The 19,354-nt window shown below is 33.5% G+C and overlaps 3 protein-coding genes across 3 annotated transcripts; 2 read left to right on the plus strand and 1 right to left on the minus strand.

The window, feature by feature from the left end:
• Positions 1 to 1,432: 1,432 nt before the first annotated feature.
• On the minus strand, positions 1,433 to 2,473 carry LOC102594733 (uncharacterized). Its single transcript, XM_006342441.2, has one exon. The coding sequence runs from the start codon at positions 2,412 to 2,414 to the stop codon at positions 1,581 to 1,583; it is 834 nt and encodes a 277-aa protein (XP_006342503.1). The 5' UTR covers positions 2,415 to 2,473; the 3' UTR covers positions 1,433 to 1,580.
• A 3,783-nt stretch (positions 2,474 to 6,256) lies between these two features.
• Positions 6,257 to 7,962, plus strand: LOC102603461 (abscisic acid receptor PYL2-like). Its single transcript, XM_006342638.2, has 2 exons — positions 6,257 to 6,677; positions 7,480 to 7,962. The coding sequence occupies exons 1-2, from the start codon at positions 6,446 to 6,448 to the stop codon at positions 7,818 to 7,820; spliced, it is 573 nt and encodes a 190-aa protein (XP_006342700.1). The 5' UTR covers positions 6,257 to 6,445; the 3' UTR covers positions 7,821 to 7,962.
• A 2,691-nt stretch (positions 7,963 to 10,653) lies between these two features.
• On the plus strand, positions 10,654 to 16,573 carry LOC102595397 (far upstream element-binding protein 2-like). Its single transcript, XM_006342443.2, has 6 exons — positions 10,654 to 11,078; positions 11,899 to 12,167; positions 12,310 to 12,402; positions 12,486 to 12,557; positions 12,714 to 12,830; positions 15,282 to 16,573. The coding sequence occupies exons 1-6, from the start codon at positions 10,763 to 10,765 to the stop codon at positions 16,377 to 16,379; spliced, it is 1,965 nt and encodes a 654-aa protein (XP_006342505.1). The 5' UTR covers positions 10,654 to 10,762; the 3' UTR covers positions 16,380 to 16,573.
• The last annotated feature ends 2,781 nt before the right edge of the window (positions 16,574 to 19,354 follow it).

Consider the following 19,354-nt stretch of genomic DNA (forward strand, 5'->3'; position numbering starts at 1 on the left):
TAATTATATATAATTGTACTATATCATCAACAAATCTAATGTATCCCATAATTAGAGTTTGGAAATGTTAGAGTGTATGTTAATCTTACGTTTATCTTAAGAAGATAAAGATTTTTGAGATAGACTCTCGATTTAAAGAATGCAATACCAACAAGTAGGGGTGTTCACGGTTTGGTTTGGGTCGGTTATTGGTCAAAACCAAAACCAAACCAAACCAAATATAATATACGTTTATCGGTTTGGTTGTTTTCGGTTTTGGTTTGGTTTGGTTTGGTTATTCGGTTATTAACCATACATAAAAATAAAATAAACAATTCATTCAAAACGTGAAAAAAGTGACAACAATCCATTCAAACAAAAATATAGTTAGAATGACTGGCATTACAGAACTTTCGATCATTGAATTTACTGAACAAAACTTCAAAATTCACTATTTTGGCATAGAAGGAAGAGACAATGACATTTTTAGTTCCTCAAAGAATTTTCATAGACACTTATATACATGAAACCAATAAGAAAAATGTTCTCACCTTGATATTTTTTCTTTCATAAGTAAATTATAAAAATAAATTTTGATGAAACATATATAAAATCTTTAAAATTGTTTATGAATATAATATATTATGTATGCATAATAATAAAATTTATGTATATAACTTGTTGGTTCGGTTCGGTTATTTCTTCGATTTTTTTCGAACAAAACCATAACCAAACCAAATACTATCGGTTCTTAACAATCTAAAACCAAACCAAACCAAAACCCAAATTAAATCGGTTCATTTAATCGGTTTGGTTTGGTTTTTCGGTTTGGATCAGTTTTTATCCAAACCATGAACACCCCTACTGATATGTTGTTGTTGTTGTTATTATTTGATTGATTTAAATTTCTAACTCTTCAAGTTGAAATAACAACAAGACAATACGAATAACCGAGGCTAAAGAAACAATAATAAAAGTCTAAGAATACAAAAAAAAAATAACAAGAATAAAATCAATACTTGGGAAACATAATACAAATTTACATAAATATAATTATTAAGTCACATCAAAGAAGAATTATTAAGAATATATCAAACTCTTTTTTTTTTGTTTGCTTTTTGGTACATTAAAATTATATCAAACTCTCTATATTTCACCCAAAAAAATCTACATAACACCATTTTCTCCCTCCATTTGCCTTATATCTACTACATAATAGTATAATATTATGAATAAATTGCAAAAATCAAGCAAATAATTGATAAATAAAAATAAAAACAACTAAAAAAGAGTTAAGAATCAAAAACAACATTTAACTATCTCAATTTTTTGAATTTTCTATCAAATTATCACGTGGTTACTTTTTCTACCTGAATTATTACCAATTATTTATCAAAACATACATCAACTATAACTATTCACATTTTCTACCTGAATTATTACGGTGTTAAGATAGAAAAAAGTGAATGCATTATGATTAACGTGTGATTCGATAAATATTTGATGATACTTCAGATAAAAAAAAACTTCCACACCCAATAAATAATTCACCGAGATAATTTAGGTGCGTTTTTCACCCTTCACTCACCCAAAAAAATGAATTAGAAGGTCCATTTTAAGATCTTCATGCGTAAATCAGCCTTACATTTAGCATTTGTAGTTGAAGCCACCGCCGGAGTTTTCCCCGTCGGAATTCTTCCATGGATTCCGTCACAAGTAACTCTGATCCCGACTTCCTTACTTTTCAGTTTATCCATTTTCGCTAACACCATTGTATCCAACAAGATCTTCATCGGTAATCCATTTTTTCTCTTCAGATCTGATTTCAACGATGAAATTGAATCCGCATCGAGCACTTGAGACGCCATTGATAGAGTTGAGTGAATGATCGTGATGTTATTTGGACCGCTGCTGAAACCTGTGAACGATCCATTAGCTAGTAGAACTGAATTCGAGTTCACAGTTAAGGAAATAGGATCGTAGTTGTAAATCAGCTTTTTGTTAGGGTTTTTAGTGGAGAGTGTGAGATTGAGCTTAACAGTGAGGTGTGTAGTGTCGTCGGAGGTAGTAGTGAGTTTGAATTGGATGATTTTGAGTGAGGAGACGGAGAATGCCGGAGGTTTTGGGCGGAATAGGAAGTAGAAACCGGCGCCGGCGATTGCGGCGAGGAGTAGGACGGTGCAGATGAGGAGGAGTGACCAGAAACAACAGAAGCAGAAGCACCGGCGACAGGTGCAACGGCGGCGGTTGTGTCGGTGGTAGGCAGTTGGAGTTGGTCGGTAAGGGATGCGATTCGGGTTATACATTTGGTTCTTCGCCGCCGGAGGAGGAAATTGCGGCGGTTTTGCGGCGGCTTTGGGATTGACGGCAGCGGCAGCGGCAATATTGGTGGCATTGCCATTTGGCTTAGCTGAAGGGTGAACTCTGTCAGCCATTTTTGGAGAGAAAAAATGAGCTTAGATTTGGCAGAAGAAAAATAGAATTTATATTTCTGTCGTTTCACTAAGGTGTTTGACTAATGTCGGTGGATTCGGCGAATTCATTATACTAAGGGTGTACAAACGAACCGAAAATCGAATCCTCAGGTTTTTATTTTTTAATATATTATTTCAAGTTTGGAACTTATAATTCTGAATGGTTCAATAAATATTATAGTCAACATGATAATTATAATAAAGCTTAAATCAAAATCAAATTAATACTAATACAAAAAGAAAATCAAATCAACACTAAGAATGACAATAATATTGAATATTTGTTCTTTAGGTTTACATTGGTTTAGACAATTAAAATACATAATCTAATTTTAATTTCCTTTAATATTTAGTCATGTAACTAATACTTTATTAAACTTATTTTTAACATGATTTAGTACTTTTAAATTATGATCATTTTCATTATGACTTGTTAATTTGCAATATTTGTTTTTACGCGATTTCATTTATTTTTTTGTTGGATATTTTAGTGTCATTAATCATATCATATTTTGTGTTATTTTTTAAGAAACACCTTAGATAGTTGTATTTTGGTAGGACTAAAGAAATATTTGAAGTACAAGTAAATTATATGTTTGTATGAATACTTTACCGGAAAAACCCGAAACAACCCGAAAATCCAAAAAACTTGAAAAAAATCCGAAAAAACCCGAGGTTGAAAAACTTGAGTTTTATTGGTTTGGTTTGGTTTATAAATTTAAAAATCCGACACAAATGATTTGGTTTGATATTTGAAAAACCCGAACCAACCCGATCATGTACACCCCTACATTATACTTTTCGAATTTTTCAAAAATGCTATCGAAAATACGTGTCATATAGATGTCAGAGTATTTTGTAAAGTTTGAACAACATAGGAACTAATCGATCTCAATAGAAGATTTAGTAGATAGTTAAGTGTTATCTTATTTTTTTACGATTTAGACTTAGTGGTAGTTTAACGTTCGATACATGTTTCGCCTTTGTACCAATAGTATTAGAAGTTTTGTGAGCTGTGATTTATGTTACTTTCCATTGTGTTTTGATAAATGTATTATTTTGTTATATAATGTGTTCTCTAGTACTTGTTAACTGTACTTATATATGTTACTTGATATGTGTTGTATTCTATCTTTTATGATTGACTTATATCGATGAACTTCTAAAATTCGTTCATGCTATTCGAATTTTAAAAAAATACATGTTATATAAGTTCTGAAATATTTAGAGAGTTGAGTAACATACGAATTAGTTCATCTCAATAAAAGATTTAGTAGATAATTAATTGTTGTCTTACTTTCCTACAATTAGGGTTCAGGGTAGTTTGACGTTTTGTACCTATTTTTTCTTAGTATCAATATTATTATTAGTTTTGTGAGTTGTGATTTATATTATATTGCATCTGTTTATGTTTTAAATACTACATTACTTTGTTATGTAATGCCTTTTCTAGTACTTGTTATATGTACTTGGGTATGTTACTTGATATGTGTTACGTTCTATCGAAATGAAATGTGAGTAAAATTTATGTACTTTCTATCTTTATCGATCTCATTATGTAAAATTATACTAAATATGTTGTTTGTAGGCAAAAATATCCGTGTATATTGATAAGTTATAGCAAATATCTTATAAAACTAGTTGTTGTGCACATAAATTGATGCCAACACCATGATTGAAGAATTTTTGTCGTTCTGTCTTTCGCACGGAAGTCTGTCTGTCTTCATTCCAATCATCGTAGTTCGATCGATCAACTACTCCCATCCAATCTAACAAAGAAAAAAGTGTTTGTCTAACACCTTAGGATTTGATGAAATAAATATAATCTTTTCGCTTTCAATTATAAATTTTTAGTTTTAATATCCTAAAATAAAATAAAAATAGAGAAGATTTTTTTCGTACATACTTCAATATTTATGTAACACATTAATCAAGTCAAATATCAAATATGATAGTTAAAACCAATTATCAATCGAGCCATTAATTACCAAACAACAAATGATTAAATAAATTATAAATAATAAAATAAAATAACTCTTAAATATAGAAAAATGCCAACTTTTTTTAAACAAATTGATAAGGAAAGAATAAATAAAACAAATAAAGTAGAGTAACTTGGTTAATACAAAAGGAGTATGAAAATTTGTGAAGTATAGGGAAAGCAAGCGTCAAAGTCTCTCTTCTTAGTTTTTCCTTCATTTGGTTCCAAGTACTTATAAATTTTAGAATTTAAATTTTATAAATTTATTTTAAAGATTTTTTATGTTGAATTAAGATGTTTTTAAAGTTATAAACTCATATTTGGTGGTTATTGTATTCGTCATGAATTTTTATGCAAAAATATATATGTGTGTAAAAATACTAGATTCGGATGAATCTGGTACTAGTACTTTATGTTCGCCTCTATTTGAGAGGGCGGAGGGGTGAGAGTGAGGATAATTTATGACTTTTATATTAAAATATAATTAAATAATAAGTTAAAATTTAGTAATAGAAAAGTATGTAGTACAATAATAATTATGTGCATATATTTATTAGGTTGAATTGAATATTAATAAAATTTAGTAATAGAAAAGTATGTAGTACAATAATAACCGATCTCCTTGCTCGTGGTATTGATGTCCAGCAAGTCCCCTTGTTATTAATTTTGTCCACCGAAACTTGAATAGATGGGAAAAAATCACCTACTAATATCTTGCCTCCGCCAAATTTTGAACTTTGAATCGGAGACTTAGTGATTCTCTCATTGATCACTGAGCCATACTCGTGACTCTTCCTAGTGACTGTGTTCTTGTATACATAAGCTTTCTTAAGTTAGAGAAAAGAGATCATGTTTGAACTTTGAAGTGAAGAAAGAAACAAGAACTTGAAAATGAAACAAACTTTCAATTGATTGAAAATAGCAAGAAATTTCTCCGACTCCTCAAAAATACTACAGATTGTGTGTCGAATCTTCCAAAAATAGCTATTATTCTTGGAGGATAAGATATGAGTGCAATATCATTTTTGAAGGATTCTAACCTATATCTTTGGTTGGTGCAACATTACTCGACCATTTTGATCCGTCCAAATTCAACCTAACTTGCTAATTTGACACCCCTAACATCATAGTTTCACATATGTCTCCAAGTCCTAACGTAGAACTCTAGTTGGTCTGCGGGATGAGATAAGCAAGAATATTCATGAGATTATTTTATCTCACCTTCTATATGGGATAGTAATACCACTATTTCAATACAAATAGTGTGATACAAAAAAATCTCCGAATTTCCTAATAACTCAAATTAAATATGAAATATAATTAATTTATTTCAAAATTATTCTTTATCTCACATACCAAACAACGGTCCAAGAAAAAGTTGTGGGTAGGGTTGAATGCTGCAAAGTTGAGTTTTGATCACGCGAATGTGTTAAACTTTGTCACATGATCCTCGAATATACAGCTTTGCTATGTTTGTTGTTTTTTCTTCTTTTTTTTCTCGATATTCTATATTTGTTTCATATCTTAATATAATTTAAATTCAGACCGCATATATAAAAGCTCAATTAATTTTAAAAAATGTTCTTTACCAACAAATTATATCTAATCCATATAGTATGAACTCGAAGTTTCTGATTAAAAATTTAAAAATCGAATTAATTTTTCAAATCAAAAAATCACTGAACTTTGTTTTATGACATAAAAATCACTCAATTAATGTTAATTATCTCATAAAGTCGGTTAATCATTATTATTTCACCTACAAAATTACGCCTACTTCATGCACGGAACTGCCTACGATACTCTAATAAATAAAGCCAAACAACCCATGCCCACATGTATTTTCCCTCTCACAAAAAGAAAGCCTATAACTTCTCTTCCTATCTCCCAAAAACCAAAAGAAGGATAAAACAATTTGCCATTTTTTTCTCCATTTTCAATCAAATCAAATTTGTGATTTTTTTTCTCTTCAAGAACACTCGCCTCGTCGATTCTTCCCCTCGTTCCTTAAATGGATGGTGATGGCCAATTATTAGTTCCACAAGGGCTAACACAAGAAGAATTTGCAGAATTGGAACCATTGATTCGAAATTACCATACCTTTGAGGATTTACCAAACACTTGTACTTCTCTTGTGACGCAGCGCATAGACGCGCCCGTCGATGTCGTGTGGCCATTTGTCCGTCGTTTTGATAATCCCGAGAAGTATAAGCACTTCATCAAAAGTTGCAGGATCGTGTCAGGTGTGTAATTACTTCATCTAAAAGTTTAAATTGATCTTATGATAAACATATATTATTATAATAAATAATAATTTAATTACATTATAATTCAATTTACCTTTCACGTATGGACAAGCGAGACTTCTTCTAGTGGTTAAGGTCAAGCCGGAGTAAATAGAAACACTATTGATCTTCTCAATGAAAAAAATAATCTCGAACCTTATTCATTTTTCTTGTTCAAATTAAACGTATAAAATTTGTCCAAAAATGTCGTAGTGATAATATACTTTGAATTATCTTTTATTAATAATGTCAAAAGTTCGTTTTTTATTTGTTTAATTCGATCAAAAATAAAAGTCTCATTTCTCTTTCTGTTTTATTTTATTTTATACATGTACTACTTTGCTAGACTTAAAAAATAATAATCTAAGTATTTCACAATATAATGCATTTTTATGCTATGATTTCAATAATTTTGACGACCCTATCTTAATCACCACAATTCCCCTCATCGACAAAAGTTGCATTTTTATACAATAATCGAAATACTGTAGCAAGTAATCGATCCTTCTTACAAAAAATTAAATTCAAAATAAGTGATGGAGTCACATGTACTTGACTTACATTATGTAGCTGGGTAAAAATATTCTTTTTATGTATGTATATACATATTTACATATTGACATCACTCCTCTTGATTTCTTTGTGAATTTATTTATGTTGGTGTATATGCATTTTATTATTGAAATAAAATATTACACCAATAATTTCTTTATATTTTAATCTTTCTTAGTAAAATTTTTGACTTCGTCACTCGATATAGGTGATGGCGGAGTTGGCAGCATAAGAGAAGTCACAGTTGTGTCAGGAATACCTGCATCTACAAGTACAGAACGTCTAGAAATATTAGATGATGAAAAACATATTTTAAGTTTTCGAGTTGTTGGAGGTGAACATAGATTGACAAATTATAAATCAGTTACATCAGTAAATGAATTCAGCAAAAATGGAAAAAATTATACTATAGTTTTGGAATCATATATTGTTGATATTCCAGAAGGGAATACTGGTGAAGATACAAAAATGTTTACTGATACTGTTGTGAAATTGAATCTACAAAAACTTGCTTTAGTGGCAATGTCTGCTATGCATGGGCACGAATAATTAATAGCAATAAATAGAGGATTCAAGATTTGAATTTGCTTGTTTTGTTATTTTTTTTTATTAATAAGTATGGTGTTTGGGGCGAAATTTTCTTCCATTCATCAGGATAGGTATCAAATAAGATTTGACAATTTTTATGTATTATGTACATACAATTGTATGCAGTTATGTAATTGTGAATTTGGCTTTTTAAATGTTTGTTGTACTTTTAGTGATTCTTGAAATATAAATATTTATATTTCGTGTGAGAAATATATGTACGTTTGTATTCAACTCAAAATTCTTAATGGTATTGGCAACATCTCTTATATTTTATGTTTTACGAATATAATCGGTGTATAATTATACTTTACTTTCTCAAAATTTTACTTACGGAATAATACTGAATATTTTGTTGTCGTTATTTTCTATAATAAAGAAAAAAAGAGCCTAACTTTATATGAATGAAAAGCTGGCAAAATGCCTTATCAATGTTTGTGTATACTCCAACCTTAAAGGGGGGAAATTATTGTTGAACTACTCTATTACTTTTTGAATAAATGTGAGGGGGGGAAAAGAGGAGAGAAATAGATTAAAAAAGTATACACACAAAAAAAGATAAACATTTGTGTTGTTACCATTGAGAGACTTGTGACTTACACCTTACAACATGTGATATTAAATTTGCTTTATTAGTCACTTATTTTCTTCTAGTTTATATCATGTTTGAAATTTGACTAGAAGAAAATAATTTGAAAAAAATATTATATATATATATGAGATTAGAAGAAAGCAATTTGAAAATATATACATACATATGTACATTCTTTTTAGAATTATCGAATGTTCGTGTTTTTTACTAGGTCCACTTCTTCCTTTGATAAGGTTGTATAAAAGCTCAAGTAGAAATATGATCGATAATATGAAAAAGGTTTGAAACTAATATAAGAATCATCTTACTATAGAAGAGACATGCATCATCATATGCTACTCTAATATAAGTGTAGTATTTTAGCTTTTAATATGCTTGAAAGTCTTTGATCAACGAGTAATTTTATAAAAAGCTTACTTATAAGACTACTTGATGCAACAAATTGTAAGAACATCACTAAAGATCAAGCCCAAGCTATTTTGGACTTTACTTTGAATTTAGAAAGAAAAAGTTACGGTCTAATATTATTATTTTTTTATGACAAGGGAAACCCGCAGCCGCTACCCTTTGGGTGCGCACAGGGTAAAACCCTCGCTCCTATGCAATAGCTTGCAAACCACATAGAGAGGTAACCTGCACTAGGCAAGCCTGGTGCGACGAGCTCGACCCAGAAGGCAAACCCCTTGCTCTGGCAAGGGGTTTCGAACTTGAGACCTCCAACATGGAAGTCCCAAGCTCAAACCACTAGGCTGGGCCATCTAATTTACAAAATATGAATACAATATATATTTTATATTAAATATGTACATCCTATACTTATAAGATATATATCTATACACGCATATATAATTGAAAGGTATAAATAGTATATACTATGATCATGTTAATAAACTAAATGGTTTGAGTATACATTTACATAAGTTTTCCTTCAGAAAATGAATAATTGACTTGTTGAGATTTGGGTTGTGAAGAGGTTGAAAATAAGTTTCCTTTGAGAAAATGAGAACTTTTCTTGTGATTGTCTCTTCAGAAAAAAATTTAGTGACTAAAGATAAATTGTTGAAAATGAAAATTTCATGTGTTGATATTAGTTATTTGTGTGATGATAGTTTATTGAAAACTGCTCATCATTTATTCATAAAATGTATTTGGTCTACTTTATTGTTAAATGACTTTAAAACATTGTTTTGGGTGAAGTTGCAACAAAATGACATTGGAAGGACTTTGCATCAACTTAACAAAAAGCATTGAAGATTATGAGAAAACATATTGTGATTGCTAATTTAGGAGATTTGATTTTTCATATTTGAACGTCCAAAAATTGAAAATTGTATAGAGATCACACTGTTAATAAACATATCACGACAAATTTAATTACTATATTTGAAAAGAACAAAAACAGGAAGTAATTTTTATCATTATAAATTTTTTAAAGTTCTGGACACAAGTAAGATAGTGTATAATACACATACAAGAAATATAATCTTACTACTTTTGAAGAATACTCGGTATCATCGAGATATCTTGTTTTAATCGAAAGACAGTTTGTATGATTGTATGGATCTTGTCAAAATCCATATGATTGCTATCACTGGTCTAAAAGGTAATTATCAACTAAAGATAGATTGCTGAAAATGAGAATCTTATATGTTGCTAGTGTAACGGTAATTCATTGAAAACTGTTCATCATTCAGTTATAGATAATGAATATGATCTATTGCATAACAAAATCATTTTAAAGCATAACTTGAGAAGAATTTACAACAAAACAGTATTTGATAAGACTCTGCATCAACTTAACAGGAAGCACTGAAAAATTATAATGAAACACATCACGACTTCTTATTTGAAAGCTTTGATTTATCATATCTGAATTGGTAAAAACTAATATCTGTATATGAATTATGTTATAGATAAACAAACAATATTTCAACAGATTCAATTAGAAATTACGAACATAAATAGTATGTTTAGTAATTCAAAAAAGATCAAGACACATAAACTTGATTTCAAGATTGTATAACTACAATCGATCAACACTATAAATTATATGAACCTAAAATTTGTTCCGAACATAGATAGCTTACCAATGCTTTAGGACACGATCTTAGATAGATCGGGGAGAGACTTGAGGCCCAATTTCTATCAATAAAAAAATATCTAATCTAGTCATGGGTCAAATTCATATAAAACTCATTGTTGACCCGAAATTGTTCATTCTCTTTACTACTACTTCTCTCACTAGGGTTTCGAAAACCCTACCGCCGCTGCACTCCTTTTTCTCCCAAATCTGAGCAAATCGAAAGCAACAATGGCGGAAGAAGCACAGTACGGAGCACCAGAAGCCGGTAACAACAAGAGGAAGTACGATGATCAAACGACACCGTCTCCTGGTCCACGTAGACCTACTGGATTTTCTGCTCCGATCGCTTCCTTATCTCCTTCTGATGGTGCTGCTCCTCCTTCTTCTTACAACAATGTTCCGCCGCCCATGGATGATTTCCAGTTGGCTAAGCAGAAGGCTCAGGAGATCGCTGCTAGGTTGTTGAATAGTGCTGAAGCTAAGAAACCTAGAGTTGATAATAACGGCGGTGGTGCTGGTGCTGGTGGATATGATTCCTATGAACGTAAGGGTTATGAGCTTTTTCTAGCCTTTTGCTGTTATGGATTTTGTGTTTTGTGTAGTTTGTCTGTTTTCTTTGGATGCTTTGACACGAAATTGAGTTTTATTTAAAGAATTGTAATTTTTTCTGTAATTCTTTACTGTTAGAGATACTGCACTATTAAAACGAAGTTCATTTTTTACAGATATCGTTAAACCCAATATCAAAATAGTGTTTATATTGGCTACGATTGATTTAATTAGTTTGTACGGTAGTCAGGTTTACACGATTTATGAATTTTCTGTCCTTTTCTGTAATTGATTTTGTGTGCTCTCTTATGATGGTTTTTGAGATGAAGGTGAGATGTTTTTTAAATTAAAAAGATGTATTTTCTCACTGAAATTCTTTTCCTTTTGGATACCGCTCTATTGACACCAAAAAGAAGAATTTGAGTTCGTTATTTACAGGTATCCTTATATCTTATACAGCCCGTTGTAGTTTACTTCCTTTTGTTGTTGTTGATTTGTGTTTATGCCTTTTTGCTGTGGGAGAACAATTTTCAGGAAATGAAGTTTTTTTTTTTTATAATTACCGAAGTGTTATTTTATTGCTCATTGTTATTGTAATTTTCACCTACTTCTATACCCGACCAAAAATAATCTGTTTACAAAATATTTTTGATGAAATACAATTATCCATACCAAATTTGTGTTTGTAAATTGGCTACCACTGATGTGATTAGTTGGCAAGGTAGTAGGGTTTTAGATTTCACTATGATAGCAATTCTGGTTTATTATAAGATCTTGTTGAGATGTTAAATATCTGTGGCTTTTCTTGACTGCAGACAAGCCCATTGTTACTCCTTCAGTTACAAGTTCATATGGTTATCCGGGGCAAAGCAAGAAGATTGAAATACCAAATGGCAGAGTTGGTGTGATTATAGGAAAAGGTGGGGAGACCATCAAGTATCTTCAACTCCAATCTGGAGCCAAAATTCAGGTTACTAGAGACATGGATGCTGATCCTAATTCTACAAATAGAGCAGTTGAACTCATGGGTACTCCAGACCAAATAGCTAAGGCTGAACAGTTGATTACTGAGGTTCTTTCTGAGGTACTAATCTTTGCCTTACAATACCTAAAAGAGTGTCAAACTCCAGTAATTCTTTTGTTGAATTATATCCATCTTCTCATGCTTTTGACCATTAATTGATCTGTTTTCAGTTTGTTAATAATGCATTATGTATCTGAAACAGGCTGATTCAGGTGGTTCTGGTCTAGTTTCCCGAAGATTACCTGGACAGCAATCTGGAGGAGAACAGTTTTCCTTGAAAGTCCCCAACAACAAGGTGAGATTTAGTGTTGTAGTTTAGTTGTCTCGTGGTTAGCTTTCTACTGTTTGTCTCATGTGTATTGGTACGTGTTTTGTTAGGTTGGTCTTGTTATTGGAAAAGGAGGTGAGACTATAAAAAGTATGCAGGCAAGAACTGGAGCACGTATTCAGGTAACTGCAAAATGCTTTTCCCAAATAATTTGCAGTTTTTGGTTGGCAATGGCACTTATCTTTTATGAAGAATTACAGTCCTTTGCAGTGTGTGAAGCAATTGTTTAGGAGATTTTTTTCCAGCTTTCTTTCTTATCTTTACCTACTTTGTCACAGGTGATCCCTTTGCACTTGCCTCCAGGTGATACATCACAGGAAAGAACAGTTCAAATTGATGGGTCAAGTGAACAGATTGAGGCTGCTAAGCAGCTGGTGTATGAAGTAATTAGTGAGGTATGCGTAATTGGATATCACTTTCTATTCTTTCCTTTTTATTGCAAGAATATAATAGGCAGCAAAGGTAGATGAACTCTTGCCTCATGATGATGCATTTAATCTCCTTCAAATTTTAAACAGTCTATATTTGTATGTTATTTGCTGTTTGTAGTTTGTAACTGTGTGTGTGTATGTTGCAAGTTGCATGTTGTGGAAGACTGCACTTTTATACTTTAGTCCTGTAAGAGTTGCTTTTGTAGTTCTCTTGATACTGAATGTTCAAATTTCATCTCTTACCATCTTGAAGATGCAGTGGTATTAATTTTTTCAGCAGTGGTGGAATTTCCTGACACATTTAAGTTACAGTTTACTTCTGTTGCTAGAGCATCATGAATGAGCAATTACTAATCCAATATACGACTTAATCAGGATGTTCATCATCTATATCTGAAAGTTTCATGTATGTATGTTGCTGTCAATTACCTATATCCGTCCTTGCATCGCTAGAATTCATAGTGTTTGCAGATATCATTTTGCCAGTCCTCTTCTTGGTCGACAGCGTCAGTTAATGGGAATTGTAGTTCATTTCAATGACCCCTGGATGAAGGAGATTGGCTCTTGCTGTGCTTCAGTTTTTGGAAGGAAGTATTCTTATTAATATTGGAGATATGCTTTCTAGTTGCAAATAGGTCTTTGAGAGTATTTTGCTCCACTCTTAACTATAGCTTCATTACTTTAAATAGAAGGATTAATAGTTTGTTATCCACATAATATATCTGTAGTGTGACATGACACCTACATATGTCAACATTTTTTTCCATCGGTTCTTTTTAATTAGTTGGATGTTGCTGGAGCAAGAGATCAGTTTCTAACCCAAGGCATTATCAGGTTTAAGATGGCTTATCAAAATGTTTAGTTGCCTCAATGTCTATTGATCTATATTTCATTGGACTTTAGATGTTCTGATTTTTGTGAGGCGCAGGTTTTGGAGAGGTTCTCCTTGAAGGTAACTAAGTCTGTCTAAAAATTTCCCTAATATTGAGGATTATTCTAATCTGAGTTGTGCAATAACTCTTGGTTTGGGTACTTGGTTAATATCAAGAGACAACATATAACTATGCTGGTTAATTTTGTATCTGATCACTGATATTATTATTGGAAAATTTGTAGGCTTAGTATGTATTGGACAATGGTGACACCAACATGGAACCCTAAGTGTTGGTGTTCCCTCAGCATTGTTCTGGTATGGTCTCCAACCTAATTATTGATAACTAATGTCATATTCTGGGAGTAAATGAGGGACTGATTTTGCTAGGATGCAATGGAGGAAACTAAGATTTGTTGAAATTATCATTGTATCTTTTGGGTGTCAATCTTGAGATATTATATGAATGTACTACACAAGTGTTGTAACAAATAGTGTTTGGTGTAATTATCTACTGTTGATGTCATTATTCAGCCAGAGGACAACTTTTTTGTGCCTCAGGATTTTCTAGTGCTTCATTTGGTTTCTCTCAAGAAAAATCCACCTCATTCATTACTATTGATTATCCGCTAGTATCTGATTTTTTCCCTTTCTCCATAGACCTTTTAGTAATGGCTATGAAGATCAAACTTCCTTTGAGATTTGGAGTGCTTTAAGGACCATTAGTATGTCAGTTTTGTGTGTTCTCCTCTTGATTGTTAGCAGTACTGCTAGGTTCGCATTTCTCATTATCGAAAAACGGAATTGTTGCCCTTCAAGTGTGATGTGGCATGTAGGAATCTGCTTTCTGGCAGTGTTATTAATGACATACATTATCACGCTGTGGTTTCCCTTGTTGTTGGTGCCCCTGTGGTCCACTTCTTTTATGGGTGAACCCAATTCAAGTAGTGATTGCTCATCTTGGAACCTCAAGGTGAACTGCTCTTGCTACTTTGCAAACACAACATATTTATTCTTAATATTGAAGTTCGTCGTTTGTCTAATTTGCATGTCATTGAAATAGTTATTTGTCTTCTCTGGGTATATAAATTTACACCATATTATTATCATATAAAAATCTGAACACTCTGCTTATGACATAATGAACAGATTACTCCATCATCTTTTATTATTGGTCAAGTCCCTTGGCCTATAGTGGTGCCTTGGTTATCTTATAGTGGTATCTTGCCATCTTAAAGAGTTATCTTGCCTACATATAGAATGTGTGTGTATTTGTTTTTTGCCTTTTGCTTTGGTATCCTTCACTTCAAATAGGGTGAGGATGAGCATCTGCCAGGAGTTTGTACCTCCCAACCAGTAAGTCTTACATCTGTCTTGATGCATACCTAATATCAATTGTTATATGTTTGTGGTATAAGTTACTGTTTTATCTGCTATGATTATGCTACCTGGGTGTGGCTTAGTCTGCCCTTGCAATGTGAGTTATTTAAATATGCTTGAATCAATCATATTCTTGGTTAGTTTAGACAACAATTCTTGTGCAGAATCGTGCTAGGAATCAAGGGATGTCCGGAGGATATCAACAACAAGGTTATCAGGCCCGGCCTCCTACAAGCTGGGCCCCTCCTGGTGCACCTATGCAACAATCTGGTTATGGCTATGGTCAGCCTGGTGCATACCCATCTCAACCATCTTATCCTGGCTACCCTCCTCAACCTGCCTCTGCTGGATATGCCTCTGGCTGGGATCAGAGTGCTGCTCAAAATCAACAATCTCAGGCAGGTGGGTATGATTACTACAACCAACAGGCTCCACAACAACAGCAGCAAACTGCTGGAGGTTCAGCTGCTTCAACTGATACTAGTGCCTATGGTTACAACCAGCAATCTGCCTCTGGTTACAGCCAAGGACAAGCTTATGCCCAGGATGGCTATGGTGGATATCATGCACCTGCCCCTCAATCTGGTGGTTATCAGGGTTCTGGTTATGAGCAGCAACAAGGTTATAGCTCTACTGCTGGCTATGGGAATGCCTCAAACCCAACATCAGATGGCCAGAACTCGTCATATGGTACCCAAAGTGATGGCAGTCAAGCACCTCCACCAGCATCAGCCACGGGTCAACAAGGATATCATTCTGGCCAGCAGCCCAGCCCTAATCCTAGTTACCCATCTCAAGGCTCTGCTCAGGCTGGATATGGGGTGCCCCCAACTTCTCAAGGTGGGTATGGTACACAGCCAGCTGGAGGCTATGCTGCTAGTTATGGGGCCCCTCAGGCTCAAAAGCCTCCTAGTCAGGCAAGTTATGGTCAACCACAGCAGTCTCCTAGTGCACAAGCTGGTTATGCTCAGCCTCCCACTGCGCAACCCGGGTATCCTCAACCAGCTGCTCAATCAGGTTATACCCAGGCTGATCCCAACGCTCAGCGACCTCCCTCTTCTGCCTATGGTGCTCCACCAGCTCAGCCAGGTTATGGTGCCCAGTCTTATGGCGCTCCGCCAAGTTATGGCCAGCAGCCACCACCTTACAACAGTGCCTATGGTGCTTACTCCCAGCCTCCAGCATATGCTTCTGAAGCAGCTCCAACCTCGCAGTCTGTTCCACCTAGTGGTGGGGTTGCAAAAGCATCACCTCAGAGTTAGTATCAGTCTTTTTCATATGTTTAAGCGGAACTTTTTAAGACAATTTCTTACTTTTGTTGCTTAGTTATCTTTAGGTTTTATAGTGTATCAAGCACTGTTTTAAACTGTAGTTTGTTTTTGTCCCCATATCTGGGCTGCGTATTGTTTTCCTTGTTATATCTTTCAATTTGTTGGATGTGTTCTCAATTAAATTTTCTAGGGGCTAGGCATGTTTGTGCATGTTATTCTATGCTTCTTTTCAAGAATTTCAAAATGGTTTACTGAGTACCAGCGGAGACCTCAAAATCATGGAGGTTTCTACTTCTGTAAGTTTGTTTTTGAAGGATAGTATGCTGAATTCAAACTTCTTCAGTTTGCAATATACTTCTGATGTCTTGTCTTCAGTATTTCAGATATAGATGCATGAAATTAATTTGAGAAAAAAGTTTTTATGACTAAGACCTTTTAATTTCACCATTATCCGCGTCATTTATATATAACTAAGAGGCCATTCAACAAAATTATGTGTTTTTAAAAGTTTTTTCATGTGTTAGTTATTTAATATTTTTTTTGTGATGTGTTTTTTTTTCCAAAACCTTTAGTAATGACCTAGGGAAATTGTATGTATAGCCTCACCATGATCTGCTCCATTTTAATAGCATATAGGGTCCACTGAAAAAAAAAAAATTAGTTCATTTTCTCTATTTTTCGTGTGCAACTTCAATGAATTTTTTTTTGGAGATACGACTTTCGGGCTTGTTTTTGCAAAACCATTGCCCTTTTTTGGAGGTTTCTGTTTCAGTAATGACCTGGGGAAATTGTATGTATAGCCTCACCATTTTTGCATTTACATGCCTTATTTTAGGAATCATGCAAGTTTTACAATTTTTCGTGTGTATTAGTCCATGGATCTGGCGCCCTGGAGCACATAATTTTTTTCTCAAAAATTATTATGAGTACCTCCGTAATAAGTTGGGGAACCATCATATATACTAACACTATTTTTTTAACGCTCATTTTCGCATTTACAAGCCATTTAAAAAAAATCTCCCAAATTCACCGATTTTTCGTGTGCTAATGCCCATGGATCTGCCGCCCCTGAGCACCCTAAATTTATTATCTCAAAAATTTTTATAAGGACCTCCGTAATGAGTTGTGGAACAATCACATATACTAACACTATTTTTTTAATGCCCATTTTCGCATTTACATGCCTTTCTTAGGAATCGCGCAAATTTCTCAATTTTTCTTGTGTATCCGGAGCATTCAAAATTCTTTTCTCAAAAACTTTATGAAGACTTCCGTAATGAGTTGGGGAACTTTCACGTATACTAACACCATTTTTTTAACGCCCATTTCTGCATTTACAAGCCATTTTTAGAAATCACACAAATTTCCCAATTTTTCGTGTGTACTAGCCCAAAGATATGGCGCCTGGAGCACCCAATTTTTTTTCCTTAAAAAACTTTATGAGGACCTCGTTAATGAGTTGGGAAACCTTAACATATACTCACACCATTTTTTTATCGCCCAATTTAACATTTACAAGCTTTTTTTTAAGAATCACCTAAATTCACCGATTTTTAGTGTGTATTAGCCCATGTATCTGGCGTTCGAAGCACCCAATTTTTTTTCTCAAAACACTTTATAAGGACATTCGTAATGAGTTGGGAACCTTTACGTATACTCACACCATGTTTTTACGCCCATTTCCGCATTTACAAGTCTTTTTTTAAAAATCACCTAAATTTCCCAATTTTTCGTGTTTATTAGCCCATGGATCTGGCTCTCGGAGCACCCAATTTTTTTCCTCAAAAAATATTATGAGGACCTCCGTAATGAGATGGGGAATCTTTACGTATACTCACGCCATTTTTTAATCCCTATTCTTGCATTTACAAGCCCTCTTTTAAAAATCGCCCAAATTCCCTGATTTTTTGTGTGTATTAGCCCATGGATCTCGCGCCCGGAGCACCCAATATTTTTTTCTTAAAAATCTTTATGAGGCCCTCCGTAATGAGTTGGGGAAACTTCACGTATACTCACACCATTTTAATGCATTTTCACATTTACAAGCCCTTTTTAAGAATCGCCAAAATTCTCCGATTTTTCGTGTGTATTAGCCCATGGATCTGGCGCTCAGAGCATCCAATTTTTTTTTTTTAAGAAAACTTTATGAAGACCTCCGTAATGAGTTGGGGAACCTTCACGTATACTCACACAATTTTTTAATGCCCATTTCCGCATTTACTAGCACTTTTTTAAGAATCGCCCAAATTTATCGATTTTTCGTGTGTATTAGCCCATTGATCCGGAGCTGGAGAAGCCAAAGTTTTTTTCTCAAAAAACTTTTTAAGGACCTCCTTAATGAGTTGGGTAACCTTACTCTCACAATTTTGTAACCCCAATTTCTGCATTTACAAGTACTTTTTTAATAATCTTCCAAAATTTCTGATTTTTCGTGTGTATTAGCCTATGGATCTGGCACTAGGAGCACCCAAAATATTTTTCTTAAAATTTTTTATAAGGACCTCACTAATGAGTTGGGAAACCTTCACGTATACTCACACCATTTTTTTAACTCCCATTTCCGCATTTACAATCCCCTTTTTAAGAATCGCCCAAATTCCCCATTTTTCGTGTGTATTATTAACCCATGGATCTAGCGCACGAAGCACCTATTTTTTTTTCTCAAAAAACTTTTGAGAACCTCTGAAATGAGTTGTTAAATCTTTACGTATACTCACACCATTTTTAACGCCCATTTCCGCATTTACAAGCCTTTTTTTTAAATCGCCCAAATTCATCGATTTTTTGTCTGTATTAGAACATGGATCGGGCGCCGGAGCACCCAAATTATTTTTCTCAAAAAACTTAATGAGGTCCTTCGTAATGAGATGGGGAACCTTAACGGATACTCACACCATTTATTAACTCTCATTTCCGCATTTACAACTTTTTTTTAAGAATCACCCAAATTCTCCAATTTTTCGTGT

This window comes from Solanum tuberosum, unplaced genomic scaffold (genome assembly GCF_000226075.1).
Source record: "Solanum tuberosum cultivar DM 1-3 516 R44 unplaced genomic scaffold, SolTub_3.0 scf00034, whole genome shotgun sequence".
Lineage (NCBI taxonomy): Eukaryota > Viridiplantae > Streptophyta > Magnoliopsida > Solanales > Solanaceae > Solanum > Solanum tuberosum.